Source organism: Hemitrygon akajei, chromosome 12 (genome assembly GCF_048418815.1).
Source record: "Hemitrygon akajei chromosome 12, sHemAka1.3, whole genome shotgun sequence".
NCBI lineage: Eukaryota > Metazoa > Chordata > Chondrichthyes > Myliobatiformes > Dasyatidae > Hemitrygon > Hemitrygon akajei.
This window is the reverse complement of record NC_133135.1, coordinates 26,333,980-26,348,520: the sequence shown is the minus strand read 5'-3', so window position 1 is coordinate 26,348,520 and position 14,541 is coordinate 26,333,980. Positions and strand designations below refer to the sequence as shown.

The following is a 14,541-nucleotide window of genomic DNA, read 5'->3' as shown; positions in this document are numbered from 1 at the left end:
ACAACTCTCTGTAGTTTCTTGTGGTCACATGTACAGTAGAGTAGCTGTCACACTGAGCTGTTTCACATCAAAGCAGAATGTTTTCTATGGTGCATCAGTAAGAATTGTTGAGGGTCAACAGAGACTGTTTTAGATGCAGGTAAGTTTCAGGAGGGCTGTTATCACAGTACTCCTCCAGGGAAGTACTTTATCTCCACATAGACTGTGTGATGGAATTTTTTACCAATGCTGTCCTGAATGAAGACTTAGCGCAAGGGTTAAATAGGTGTAATCTGTTTTATTGCTCCACTTATGAGATAACGGACCCAGATTCGTAGATATACTTTGCAGAACTCAACAAACTCAGGATGTGCTTTTGCTAAGTACACTTGGTGATGACCATTGAAGGCACCACCCAGAGCGCATATTGATCCATTGATGCTTTCACTACTTCCAGTTACTGATCAACATGGAGGAGTACTGAGGGTTGACTATAGGTGATAACTGGGAGATTTCCTTTCCTATGTTTGATTCCTCCTGCCTTCAGAATCAGAATCAGGCTTATTATCACTACGTAATTTGTGTTTTGAAGTTTGTTGTTATGCAGCAGCAGTAGAGTGCAAGACATAAAATGACTATAAGTTTAAAAAAATCAATAATGCCAAAGGCTAATTACAAGGTAGTGGTCATGAGCTATTCATAAATCTGATAGCAGAAGTGAAGAAGCTGTTCCTAAAACACTGACTGCATGTCATCATGCTGCTGTACTTCCTCTCTGATGGTGGTAATGCAAAGCAGATACGTCCCAGATGTTGAGGGGTTTTAGTGATGAATGCTGCCTTCTTGAGGCATTACCTCTTGAAGCTATTCACAATGTCGGTGAAGGTTGTGCCACCACTGGCGTGTTTGTCCTGCTGGGGGGGCAAGATGCACCAATAGATTGTGATAGAGGAGTCCAATGCATTGTCTGCAAAATATAAACTCTGGGGAGAGCTAACTTGGTGTATTGCTAGACTAATTTCTGGGATAGCTCAACCAGTTAGACACCTGTCCCCAGAGGTTTGCGAAGAGGACTTTACAAGATCAGCTGGGCTGGGAGCGACTTTGCCATGTCCAAAGTCTGTGTCTTGGTTGATGCAGCCAAGTTGTCAAGTATTATTCCTTCTCTATTTTTTAAAAAGATAGATAGTGGTACTGATGCACATGGGCATTAAGCTGTGTCTGATGGCGTCAACCACATGGGGTGGGTCTGGAGTCAAACAAAGGTCAGACCAGGTTTAACAGATCTCTTCCCCTGAAAGGCTTTGGTGAACCAAATGCATTATTTTTGACAATCCGGTTATTTCTCATGGACATTGTTTCACAAATTCCAGAGATTAAATGTCTTAAAATTCCTGATTTGGATTTGAACTCGATTCTCAGGATTGTTTATCCAGAACCGCTGGATTACCAAACTAGTAATATAACAAATGTGCCGCCACTTTGTCAATATAGGTATTTGAAACTGGAATTACTGCCTTCGGGGTATCCCTGCATGGAATGAATAACTAACTGATTAACCAGATGGTGCAGAATGGAAATCGGGAACTTGGGCCATGAACCAAGCGTATAGCAAAATTAATTTTTCACCTGAGACATGGCATCAGTGCCCAGGCAAAAAGCAATTTGGTATATCACTACCTTCTGAAGGGCACCTTAAGACGTATAATAAAATATACAAATAGAAGCAGGAGTAGGTGATGTGACGCTCAATGCTGCTCCCCTATTGTGATACTGACTGATCCTGTTATCAGTTACCATAAGGTCATCAACCCATTCGTTCAATAAATAAAAATAAAATTTTCATTTCAGGACAAGGAAAACAATACCATTTGTAACTTCAATTTAATGCAAACCACTCGAAAATCCAGTTGTCAAGTACAGTTGAAAGTATGTGTGGTTATGGCAGGGACTCCTTGTATAAGACTTCAAAACCCAGGATTCAAAACAACATCAGAAAATGATGAATCATATCAATGAAACACATCAGATTGAACAGTAGATACAATTATGTATCAGCCCTATCCACCAGCAAACAGATTCTAATGTAATTGCTCTGTGATTACATTCAATTGGCAACAAGCACACAAGTACTGACAAAAAAAATACGTCCAAGGAAACTTGGAGCATATAGATCATTTATTTAGATGCTAACGAAACAAAATCAAATCTGTAATTGTTGATTGTGGCAAGTGTGTTGGAACTTCCATGCTTTATTTTGCTAATTTTAAAATGCAATAATCTTCTTATTCTTTACAAGATAATCGTGGGAGAAGTGGCTGTATTTTTACTTCAATCAGCTTCTAAAGAGTTTGGAAATCGTGAGAAGGCGATAATAACCGGAGACTGTTGTTACATCAATCCACTGGTGCGCAGAACAGTCAGGTTCCTTGGTAAGAGTAACATTTAAAGTTCTCCGGGAAGACAATTGTCATTTTATGAGATTGCTATTTCTAAATTAAAAATAAGATGAAAATCTTGGTATTTTGTTTGTTGCATTTCCTTCCCTGCTGTGTAAATGACAACCTTTAGGATATACAAAAAATAATATTTTCACAAATCACTAATACTAAACTGTAAAAAGTAACAGGAAAAACATCCTTATTATTTGTCTGGCTGCGAATTACCTAATAGTAATGCCAAATATTTCACATACACTGCTGCAATCAATGAAGAGCTGGTTTCATATACTGTATCTATATAGGACTATAGTTTTTGAACAGTTTTCTGGTTTGACAATAAGGACAGGTTGGCTTTCATGAAATACAGACAAGTACAAAGAGCCCTTATTAACTGTGTTCTATGGTTTTTTGCAATGTTCATATTGGCATTCTTGGGTTGAAAGAGAAGTAGCAATTGACTGAAGAGACATTATTGAGGAAAGAGTTTTTAATGCTTCACACTGAAGAATGATAACAGATGGGAATCTTAGTGACAGCAATGATTATCGCCAGCTGATAACACGAGGTAGTTTACAAATAGGTGAAAGACGTCTTCATGGATTGAATATGAGCCAATTATGCAGTGAAAGCCATTTTATTTTAGGATTTTGCTATGATTGAGTACATAAAATATTCAATTCCTTGGCATCTATCAATCCCAGTTCTATGCTGTTCATTGCAAAATTGCAATAAATAAATAGCTGCAGCCTTCAGTCTGAATATTAAATTAGTGGCAAATTACTTTGAACAATTTGTCTTAAATTTCCTATTCACCACTTAGTGAGCTGTTTCTTTGTTTCATTGGGAGGCTTTGAGGTCCATGGGCTGAATATAGGCAGATGGTTATATAGAAGTGGTAGAGGCAGGTTCGATTTTGTCATTTAAAAAAGAAATTGGATATGTATATGGACAGGAAAAGAATGGAGGCTTATGGGCTGAGTGTAGGTAGATGGGACTATGTGAGAGTAAGTGTTCAGCATGGACTAGAAGAGCTGAGATGGCCTGTTTCCGTGCTGTAGTTGTTATATGGGACTAGCTCACTGGGCAACACAGTCAGTATGGACTGGTTCGGCTGAAAGGCCTCTTTCCGTACTATATGACTCTGGGACTAACTCCTTTGATAAAATTTAAAAATCAGATAAAAAGCATTAAGCATACAAATACTCAAATGTTACGGTGTAATTTGAAAGAGTTTTGCATTTTAAAATCATAAAAAGTGACTGCACTTTTCTGTATTGTGGATTGGCTTCATGGAAAATATGCAATTATATTTTTCTCTGTTTAATAAAAAATTCTGAACTATTCCCTATTGCATTTATCCTTATCATTTTTCCACAAATACCTAAAGTTGCTTGATTATACAATAGAGCTATAACAGTCTTTTAAACTTTTAAATGCCTGCTTAGATATCAGGAAGAAAACAAAATGATTTTGACACAGACAACAGACTTCTGTAGAATATCAGATAGTCAGGTAGCATCTAAGGAGGGAAATGGACAGCCGATGTTTTGCATTGAGTATCTTAACCTGGACTCCAGATTCTTGAATCTGCAGTCTCTTATGTCTCCAATGTGATTTAATAATTTGAAACAAAACCTTTAAACTAATTTGTAATGAAAGGCCTCAAAAGATATAATCAACCCATAAGCTGAGTATATAATTAACAATTTTAAGCCATAGTATGTAGGTGGAGAATATTGTTGATATAAACTGAAGTGTATGCACATTTAAAGTGAAAAAAACTTGCAGTTTTATTAATATGGAGTGAAACATTATTTGGAGACATTATGTATTTGCTTCTTGATATTGTCAAAAGGAATTTCTTTCTGAGTTTTCCCACTTCACTAGATGTTTTAGATGACTAAAAATAAATTGTTCAGTGCAACATGAAAATAAACTTAAAAGTACTCAAAATAATGGTTTAAGTAGCAAACCAAACAGTTTATCTTTTACTGTCAGGTGGTCCTGACAGCTAGTAAGTTCATTAATGATTAGTAATGTCACTGTTTGCATATTTTTCAACAGTTATTAAACATTCTGCAATGGATTTTTACAGGCTATCTCCTTGGTTACTGTATAGGAACTGATGGGCTTCCATGAATATTTCAACTAAATGAAAATAGCATTTGCTGTCATAGAATTGTACTGTTTGACTCAGCCAGTCTGTGATCTGTGTCAAGCTCTTCGAATTTGAATATTCTTACTCAAATGTGAATATAGAGAATATTGGTGTAGTTACTTAAATCTAGCAAAATTTAACTTCTCTCTTTGTAATTCTTTGTGCAGAGGTATTCAGATATAGCCTGTTCTTCCATTTATATAAGGCAACGTCCACAATTGTACTTTTCCCTGACTTCAAACAGTTCCAATGTCTATATTTAGTGGTATTAAATGGATAATTCATGTCTACCTCCTCCTGAACCCATCCCTATTACAAAAGCCCACCTGGCTTCACCTATCACCTTCTAACTATCCTCTATCCCCTCCCCACACCTTTTTATTTTGGCATCTTTCCCCTTTCTTTTCAGTCCTGAAGAAGGGTCTCAGCCCGAAACATCAAACGTTTATTCATTTCCATAGATGACTTGCCGTGTTCCTCCAGAATTTTGTGTGTGTTACTATTACAGAAGCTTGTGTTCAGACCAATTAGCTTACACACGATACCAAGAAATGGCCAAGTGATAGTACACTCCACAGGTAACAAAGATACAATGGTTGTAGGCATTAGTTTAGCAATTTTGCCAGCGGTTGTAACAAAACACATTGACGAAGGTAGAGCAGTGGATGTAGTGTATATGGATTTCAGTAAGGCATTTAATAAGGTTCCCCATGCAAGACTCATTCACAAAATAATAAGGCATGGGATCCAAGGAGACCTTGCTTTGTGGTTCCAGAATTCGCTTGCTGAAGGAAGGCAAAGGGTGGTTGTAGATGGTTCATATTCTGCACGGGGGTCTGTGACCAGTAGTGTTCCACAGGGATCTGTTCTAGGACTTCTCCTCTTTGTGATTTTTATAAGTGACCTGGATGAGGAAGTAGAAGGGTGAGTTAGTAAGTTTGCTGATGACACAGAAGTTGGGGGTATTATGGATAGTCTGGGTGACTGTCAGAGGTTACAGTGGAACATCGATAGGATGCAGAACTGGGCTTAGAAGCGGCAGATGGAGTTCAATCCAGGTAAGTGTGAAGTGGTTCATTTTGATAGATCAAATTTGAAGACAGAATATAATATTAAAGGTAGGACTTCTGACAGTATGGAGGATCAGCGAGATCTTGGGGTCCGTGTCATGGACACTGAAAGCTGCTGCGCAGGTTGACAGTGTTGTTAAGAAGGCATATGGTGTGCTGGCCTTCATCAACCACGGGACTGAGTTCAAGAGCCGTGAGTTATTGTTACAGCTATATAAGACCTTAGTTAAACCCCTCTTGGAGTACTGATTTCAGTTCTGGTCACTTCACTACAGGAAGGATGTAGGTACTATAGAAAGAGTGTAGAGGAGATTTACAAGGATGTTGCCTGGATTGAAGAGCATGCCTTATGAGAATAGGTTGAGTGAACTTAACTTTTTCTCCTTGGAGCGACGGAGGATGACAGATGACCTGATAGTGGTGTATAAGATGATGAGAGGCATTGATTATGTGGATAACCAGAGGCTTTTTCCCAGGGCTGAAATGGCTAACATAAGGGGGCATAATTTTAAGGTGCTTGGCAGTAGGTACAAGGGGGATGTTAAAGGTAAGCTTTTCACACAGAGCGTGGTGGGTGCGTAGAATACACTGCCAGCGAAAGTGGTCGAGGTGGATACAAAGGAATCTTTTAAGAGGCTCTTAGGTAAGTCCATGGAGCTTAGAGAAAATAGAGGGCTATATGGTAGGGAAATTCTTGGCAGTTTCTAGAGTAGGTTACATGGTCCACACAACATTGTGGGCCAAAGGACTTATAATGTGTTGTAGATTTCTATAATATCACAGGCAACCTGTTAACCAGGTGGAAATATTTCCACTAGTGTTCTCTCTGCAAAAAGCAGGACTAATCTAATCCAGCAACCACTGCCCATGAATAAACAAAATAAAGTAAATAACTCCATGTTTAACTGTAGCTTAGCCTCTCCCAAAGTGCAAATGCCTGAATTTAAATGAATTTGGGTTGGTGGATGTTTATGGGAAGGGAGTAAGATTTAAGTTCGTTGGGAGTCTTTATGCACTCTTTTCACACCCCAAAATGGTGGGCTCAATTTTTGCCTTGGAAAAATACTTGCTCTTGGCTAGTATGTAGTTGATATTCTATACTTCGTAGTTGGTATTCTAATAGTTATGAGGTGCCAATATGATAGCATAACCATGGGACTAAATGTTGGTTAAGTGAATTCTCCACTGGACCAAGACTAGATGAAGACAGCAGTTCAAGGAGTACTCATCCAGGTTCACAAGGAAAACTTGGGCTCTCCTGCCCTGCATTTTTAACCACTGTCACCACCAGTATCCATAGCACTGAAACTCTGCAAGAGTTTGTCCTATATAACAAAATTTAGATAAGAGAAATATGTCAATATCACGCTTATAAAGCCAAACTGTTAGAGTTAGCCCAAGATCTTGATCTCAGTATCCCAGGTAGGCCAGAGATTCTTTGTGTCACATTCCTGGCCAAGATTTGAAACTGATCTCTTTATTTTCCCTAACTTATTTAAATCCACATTTCAGTAATTTATTTATTGTTCAAAAGACACATGTTGTCACCAAAGCCTTTCTATCAATGTTCACTTCCATTTATCTAATTAATTCAAACAACTCCTAATCTGACCTGGATATAGATTCTGACACTCTCCAGTCCCACTGTCCAACTAGTCAAATTAATTAATATTGACAGTTCAGACACTCGCACAAAGGCTGGTTCTCTCTTGTGATTTTAAATGACTGTCATGCATTGAAGAACTGACTGACCAATGACTTGTGTCTATAATCAGTGAGACTAATATCTCTGCCTAATTGTGCATCATTGATTGACAGAAACTGTATTTAGGATGCATTATATAAATTGCTCAAGCACAATCACAAAAGCTTTAAATGATATCACTCTATGACGTAAATCCATGTTTATTCAAATCCATAAGTGTCAACTCTGAATTTGCTTTTTATTGTTAAAGATTACAAATCTTCAAACTTCTAAAATTAATTGATGATTAAATGGTGCAAAACTTACATCTATTCAATGGCTGTGAATACATCAATCTTTCAAAACGCATTTACAACTTCTGGTGATTAGATTTGTAGTGGGTACAACAAAAAAAGAAATTGGAGTAAAATTTAACTGTCAATGTTTCTCCCAGTTCTCTTATGGCTCCATGTTCCCAATTGTCACTAATATCCATTCTTCTATCTGCCATCCTTTAGTTTATTCAACAGGTGAGGCATTTGCACTTGAAATCCTGTCTGCTGTTGTCAACAGCATTGCTCTTTGACACCAGAATGAGACACTTTGTAGATATCAATGTTAATAAGGAATTTTATGCTGGATGCAGCCAGATGTACAATTTCATCGGGTGTATCCATCTCAACTCATATTTCCTCACTCTAGAGCAGGGGTTCCCAACCTGGGGTCCACGGGTTAATAGTATTGATCCATAAAAAAGTTGGGACCCCTCCGTCACGTTATCCAACACAACATTTTGCATTGATCTATAACTGAAGCATTACATTATCCGCACTTTATCCTCACCTGGCTTCTGGTGCACACAGAAAACAGAAAACCACTTGATCTGATCCAGATACATACACTCAATGACCACTTTTTTTTTTAAGTATCTCCTATACCTAATAAAGTGGCATCTGAGTGTATGCTCCTGGTCTTTTGCTGTAGCTCAAGGTTCAATCCGTTGTGCATTCAGAGATGACCACTGTTCTGCACACCACTGTTGTAAGGCATGGTTACTTTGCCTTCCTGTCAGCTTGAAACAGCCTGGCCATTCTCCTCTGACCTCTCTCATTAACAAGCCATTTTCACCCACAGAACTGCCACTCACTAGATTTTTTTTTTGTTTCTTGCAACATTCTCTGTAAACTGTAAAGTTTATTGTGTGAGAAAATCCCAGGAGGTCAGCAGTTTCTGAGATGCTCAAATCACCACATCAGCAACCAACATTCGTATTCCGGTGTAGGTCACTTAGATCACGTTTCTTCTCCATTCTGATGTTTGGTCTGAACAACAACTGAATCTCTTGACCATCTCTGCAATGTTTAATGCATTGAGTTTCTGCCTCATGATTGGCTGATTAACATGCAGGTGTTCAGGTGTACTGAGTGTATATAGCCAAAATATTATTTCCTCCCAGCACCTGATCTATGCTGAGCAAAACCATGCAGGGTATCTGCCTATTCTGTATCAAGTCAGGTGGAATATCAGGATAGGCTCATGAATAAATTAGCAGGAGTCATTTGGAGAGGTGTGTTATATCAGAAAACAGTGAAATTTTTGCAGTTTCAGCATTATAATGCAGTCATTAAGCTTTCCATGGTTTAGTGACTACATGATAATGCTGAAATCTGGTTCTCATGAATAAGGGAGAAGTATTGAAAATCCATTCCGAAAAAATACATAGAGCAGTACAGTACAAGAACAGGCCTTTCGACCCACAGTGTCTGTACTGACCATTTACCTTCATGTGGCCTACATCTCCCCATTCTCTGCCTGTTCATGTACCTGTCAAAATCACTCATAAGCATTGTTATCTGTTTTAACACTTGCCCTTGCAGCTTGTTCCAGACATCTAACACTACCTCTGTAAAAACATTCACTTGTTAGTGCTGGGTGGCATGGTATCATAGCAGTTAGTGTCAACTGTAACAAATGGGGTTCAATTCCCGCTACCGCCTGTAAGGAGTTTCTATGTTCTCCACGTGACTGCATGGGTTTCCTCCAGATGCTCCAGTTTCCTCCCACATTCCCAGGATGTACAGTTAGGCTTGGTGAGTTGTGGGCATGCAATGCTGGTGCCAGAACCACATTGACACTTGCAGGCTGCCGCAGTATATTCCCCGCTGAGCTGATTTGACATGAAATGATACACCTCACTGTATTTCTCGACGTACATGTGTCAAATAAAGATAAAGCTAATTTTATTCATTTTGTAAGTCTCCCTTTAAACTTCCCTCTTTCTTGAAGCTCTCTGGGGAAAAAATGTACTGTGTACGCTGTCTATTAATCCTATAATTTTGTGTACTATCATGTCACCCCATCAGCCCTCAGCACTCCAGAGAAAACAGTACAAGTTTATCCACCATTTTCTTATAACTGATGCTTTCTAATCCTGGCAGTATCCAGATAAACCTCTGCTGAACCTTCTCCAAAACCTCCACAACCTTCCCATGTCGGGTGGCTAGAAGTGTACACGATACTCCTAATGTTACCTAAACAGATTTCTACACAGCTGCAAGATGGCTTTCCAGCTTTTATATTCAGTGCCTGACCAATGAAGGCAGGAATGACATAACACTGTCTCTACCACTTAATTATACAAAAGTCCAAAGGTTTATTTATTGTCAAAGTATACAACTCTGTCAAAGTGGTTGTTGTGATGCCTCGATGGAGGTACTGTATTGGGTAGTGCTTGTCACTCTCACTTTCAGCTTCACAAGACTGCTGGCCAGCGGTGGAAAAGGAGAGCTGAGTGTGTAAGTCTCTCCCTGCCTCTCCAACAGCAAGCCTCATGTAGTGCCTCCTCGCTGGTGACAAATGGAAACTGAACTCCTTTCGGACACAGGCTGAACTATGGAGGACAGGGAGGAGGTCTGGCTGCTGCAGATGTAGCACGCAGGCCCACTGATATGTGGAGACATCCTGGTGTTCATGAATCAGTTCCCCAGCTATAAATAAATGGCTCCACTGCCTTGCAGGCAGCCTTGGGAGAGATGAAGGCTACAGGAATAAATCCAGAGTGGATCCCTTAAGGCAGATGGAAGTCATTGAACATCCTTCCAGCAGCTCCTGCAGCCAAGCTGGTGCCAAGCATATTGCTTCATAAGCTTTCATTTGGACTACTCTGGTGAGGCCAAGAGAGGGATCTTGACAACTGGGCATCTCAGCATCTCTATATGTTCCACCCAGGCTTGTGATGATCATCATCACCCATTGTCCTCTGAGACAGGCGGATGCCAACCTCCATACAATTCTGAAATTTTTCTTCTCTAGATAGCCATGAAACCAAGAAAGTAAAGAACGGCAGCATGGTCATCAACCCCCAAATCCCTCCTCCCTGCACAAAAAACAACAAACAAAACTGGAACAGGCATATCAACCTCCAAATCTCCCTCCTCTGCACACAAAATGATGAAAAGATTGAGCAAAAAGCAAAAAATACAAAAAAAAATAAGTCTGAAAAAAGTCCAGAGTCCAAGTCCACATCCAAAATGCAGAAAGCCTGGGCAGAATTCTCCCTCTCCATAGCAGAGCACCGTCACCAGCAATAAAAAGGCATTTTTCTCTCTCCGTAGCAGAGTGATCTCACCAGCAATAAAGAGGTGGTCTCCTCTCTTCACAGCAGAGCGATTCACCAGTTATTTAAAAAGACAGCCTCCCTTCTCTGGCAGCAGAGCAATCTCCCAGTGATAAAAAGGCAGGCAGGCAGCTGCATTTCTATCTCCCTCACTGCTTTAATTGGTGAACAATGGAAGCTTTAATCCATGAAATGGAGTCGAACATCAACTCACAGCCTTCTCGTCACAAGGTTCCCACCACTGCCTCTACCTCCTGGAATTCCCTCAGAGAATGCAGAGAGCTAAAACACCCAAACGATCTCCAAACTGCACATCACAGTTCAAGATGTAAGTGATGTGTAAAAGACATAAAGGAAGTGAAATATATGGTTTCATGATCTATCCAGAAGATGTCAATTGAAGGAGTGTTGTATGCAGATGCTATCTTAACCGGTGTTGCCACTTTCAGGGAGCTATAAACTTGTATCCGAAGAGCCCTCTGAACATTGTCTTACAACTTACGGTATAATTTCCTCAAGTATTTGACCTCCCTACACAGAGTTTTATGTATATTTCTATCTTCCCTTCTTAAGCGAATATGTTTTTTTTTCTAATTATCCATTATCATCCATCAGCTTTTTTCTTTGGTAGTTGGTAGGGGGTTGACTTCTTTTTATATAAAAAATTTCTTTTATGATGTATGACCTATCTTTAAATTTTTGATTACAGAGTGGTATACCTTTATGTGATATGCTATAACATTTTGATCAATTTTATTACAATATATGAATGTACACAATTTATGTTGAGATATATCTATGTGTTGCACTCTGTAAATCTTGTTTTTACTTCTGAATATAAATATTGTAAAAAGAAAGAAAGTATTTGACCTCCCAAATTGCAATAGCACACACTACTCTGGATTAAACTCCAAATTAAGTTCGGAGATAGTAAGTGAATCCAAAAGAATCTCTCACTACCTTTTAAGGGCATTTACAAAAACAACATTTATTGTTAAAATAAATCCATAATTTTTTAAAACAACACACACAAATTACAGCAGGAACTCAGCAGAGTCAGGCAGCATCTATGGAAATGAATAAACAACCGACATTTCAAGCTGAGACTCTTCTTCAGGACTGGAAAGGAGATGGGGAGACACCAGATTAAAAAGGTGGGGGAGGGAGAAAAGGATAGCTAGAAGGTGATGAGTGAATCCGGGGTAAGGGAATGGAGAGGAAGGAATCTGATAGGAGAGCAGAAAGGGAAGGAGGAGGGAGGAGGTGGTAGGCAGGTGAGAAGAGGAAGGAGGCCAAACTGGGGAATAGAAGAAGAGGGACGGGGAGGGAAAACAATTTATTAGAAGGAGAAATCAGTGTTTGTACCATCAGCTTGGAGCTACCCGAACGGAAAATGGGGTCTGGCTCCTCCATCCTGAGAGTGGACACATAGAACACGAGGAGGCCACGGACCAACATGTCGGAGAGGGAATAGGAAATTTTACCCTTTATTGAACCTTCAATAAAATAATATTCAACAAATGAGAAAAAATGCGGAGCTAACGATAGTATCATTGTTATTCACATTTCAAGGGGAAGTAAAAAAGGATATCTCATTTAAAGTTAATTTTCATCTAACACAGCTAAAGATACAAAAAAATTATCTGAAGCTACCGTAATTTAAATCACGTTTGCTGTGGCAATACTTGATTTGAATACGTAATTGAACATAAATAAACATGACTTGTCATAAACATGAGATCCATACTGTTTATGTCTGTGTAAAACTGTCCTCCTGGCATCTGCATTTTTTTTTTGAGTTCTTCTATTGGCCAATGTTAACATGTTTCCATGGAAATATAAATTCATTTAATTTTCTCTGGTTTCTTCTTTGGAATTTGCTGTGGTTAGGCAATGCAGTATTTTGATTAAAACTACAATAAAATTAGGTTTCTTCTGTAATATGTGTGGGATTAATTGTAAAAGTAAAATTTTGACAATATATGGAGTATATAATTCTGCTAAGTTTTCTGGTCATTCTATACATAATCGCTACATTGAATTTTTAGAATGGCATTACAAACAAAATCATATTATAATTGCATAGAAATAATAATAATCACTCATGGTAAATAAGTAGGGAATTTTAAGCAAACTTGTCTGGTTGGGAATCAGCTGGTTGGCAGCTAATATAAGGCAGGTTACCTGCATCAAATCACCTTCCTTCCAGAGGTAAAAGGAGTTGATGTTTATTGGTTATAATCTCCCGAGCAAGGCATCATACCAAAAGTATGAGTAGGCATGGGTCAGTATAAGTTGTGTTTAAAATCTGGTATGCCCTTGTTATGTTCACAGGAGTTAGTCAGGCCAAAGCGGGACTGTGCCAAGAGAGGAGAGGGTGAATAGATATAGGAGAGGCATCAATGAAGGAGCAGTTGAGAGGACAAAGCTAAGCTGACTTGATTAACTAAAACAACACACTCAAAATGCTGGAGGAATTCAGCAGGCCAGGCGGCATCTATGCAAAAAAGTACGGTCAACATTTCAGACCGAAACCCTTCATCAGGACTGGGGAAGAAAGATGAGGGGTCATCTGACTGGCTCCACATGAAATAACTCAGGTTGGAGATTCACAACCTTCCCCTGTCCCACCTACACCCTGGCTCCTTTGTGATTTTAAACTCCCAGTGGATGGGTTTAGTTGTCCATTTGCTATCACGTGGCTTTAATGTACAATCTCAGAACTCGGAATCGGGGTTACTAGGACTGACATATGATGTGACATTTGTTATTTTCCTGCAGCAGTATAGAGCAATACATAAAAAATTACTATAATTTCCAGTAATAAATATATAATATGTAAATGAATAGTGCAAAAAGAGACCAAAACACAAAAAAAACAAAAGATTGTCATAATTATTTGACAATTCCTGTGGGAAATGTTGTGAAATTGACCACAGAATTCAGATGAGACCTAATATTTAAGATTCTCCAGCCCCGGCTTCCAGAGCAGTGGACATGTTGCTACTCTGAACAATATCTCCCCAATAAGGCTGGTTTCGAGCTATTTGTTAGGCCAGACAGCGTCTGTGGATAGAATAAGAGAGGTGATGATTCACATTGATGGTTTTTGATTAGAACTGGGAACAGTCAAGGAAAAGAAATGATTTATGTTCCAGAGAAATGGAGGAATGGTGGAGAGAATCAAAGGGTAGGTTTGTGGGAAAGACAAGTTAGAGCAAGTGACACGTAGTGTTGCGCTGGGTTGATGAAGAGTCTCAGACTGAAATGTTGACTGTTTATTCCAATCCATGGATACTGCCTGACCTGCTGAGTTCCTCTAGCATTTGGTGTGCGTTGCTCTCGATTTCCAGCATCTGCAGTATCTTCTGTGTTTATCTGTCGTGTTGGAGCTAGCTGACTGTGGGCGGTGAGGAGAATGAGAAACAAAAAAAGGTGTATCTGTAGGAGGTGCAAGTAGGCAGAGATGAATGAAAACCACTAGGAGAAGGGAAAAAGTGAGAATGCTTGAGATGTGAGAAACAAGGCTGGATTGGCTGAAGAGCATTGTTGAGTCTCAAAGCGATAATGTGCTTCGTCAGGCAGAGGTGTAA

General features: G+C 39.2%; 1 protein-coding gene across 3 annotated transcripts in view; it reads left to right on the top strand.

The window, feature by feature from the left end:
• plppr5a (phospholipid phosphatase related 5a) overlaps nt 1-14,541 on the top strand; it is a 200,239-nt gene that overhangs the window by 100,229 nt on the left and 85,469 nt on the right. For all 3 annotated transcript variants that reach the window (XM_073062749.1, XM_073062748.1, XM_073062750.1), the window contains exon 2: nt 2,279-2,411. In XM_073062749.1, coding sequence (XP_072918850.1) covers nt 2,279-2,411 — 133 coding nt within the window. The remainder of the gene's footprint in view (nt 1-2,278; nt 2,412-14,541) is intronic.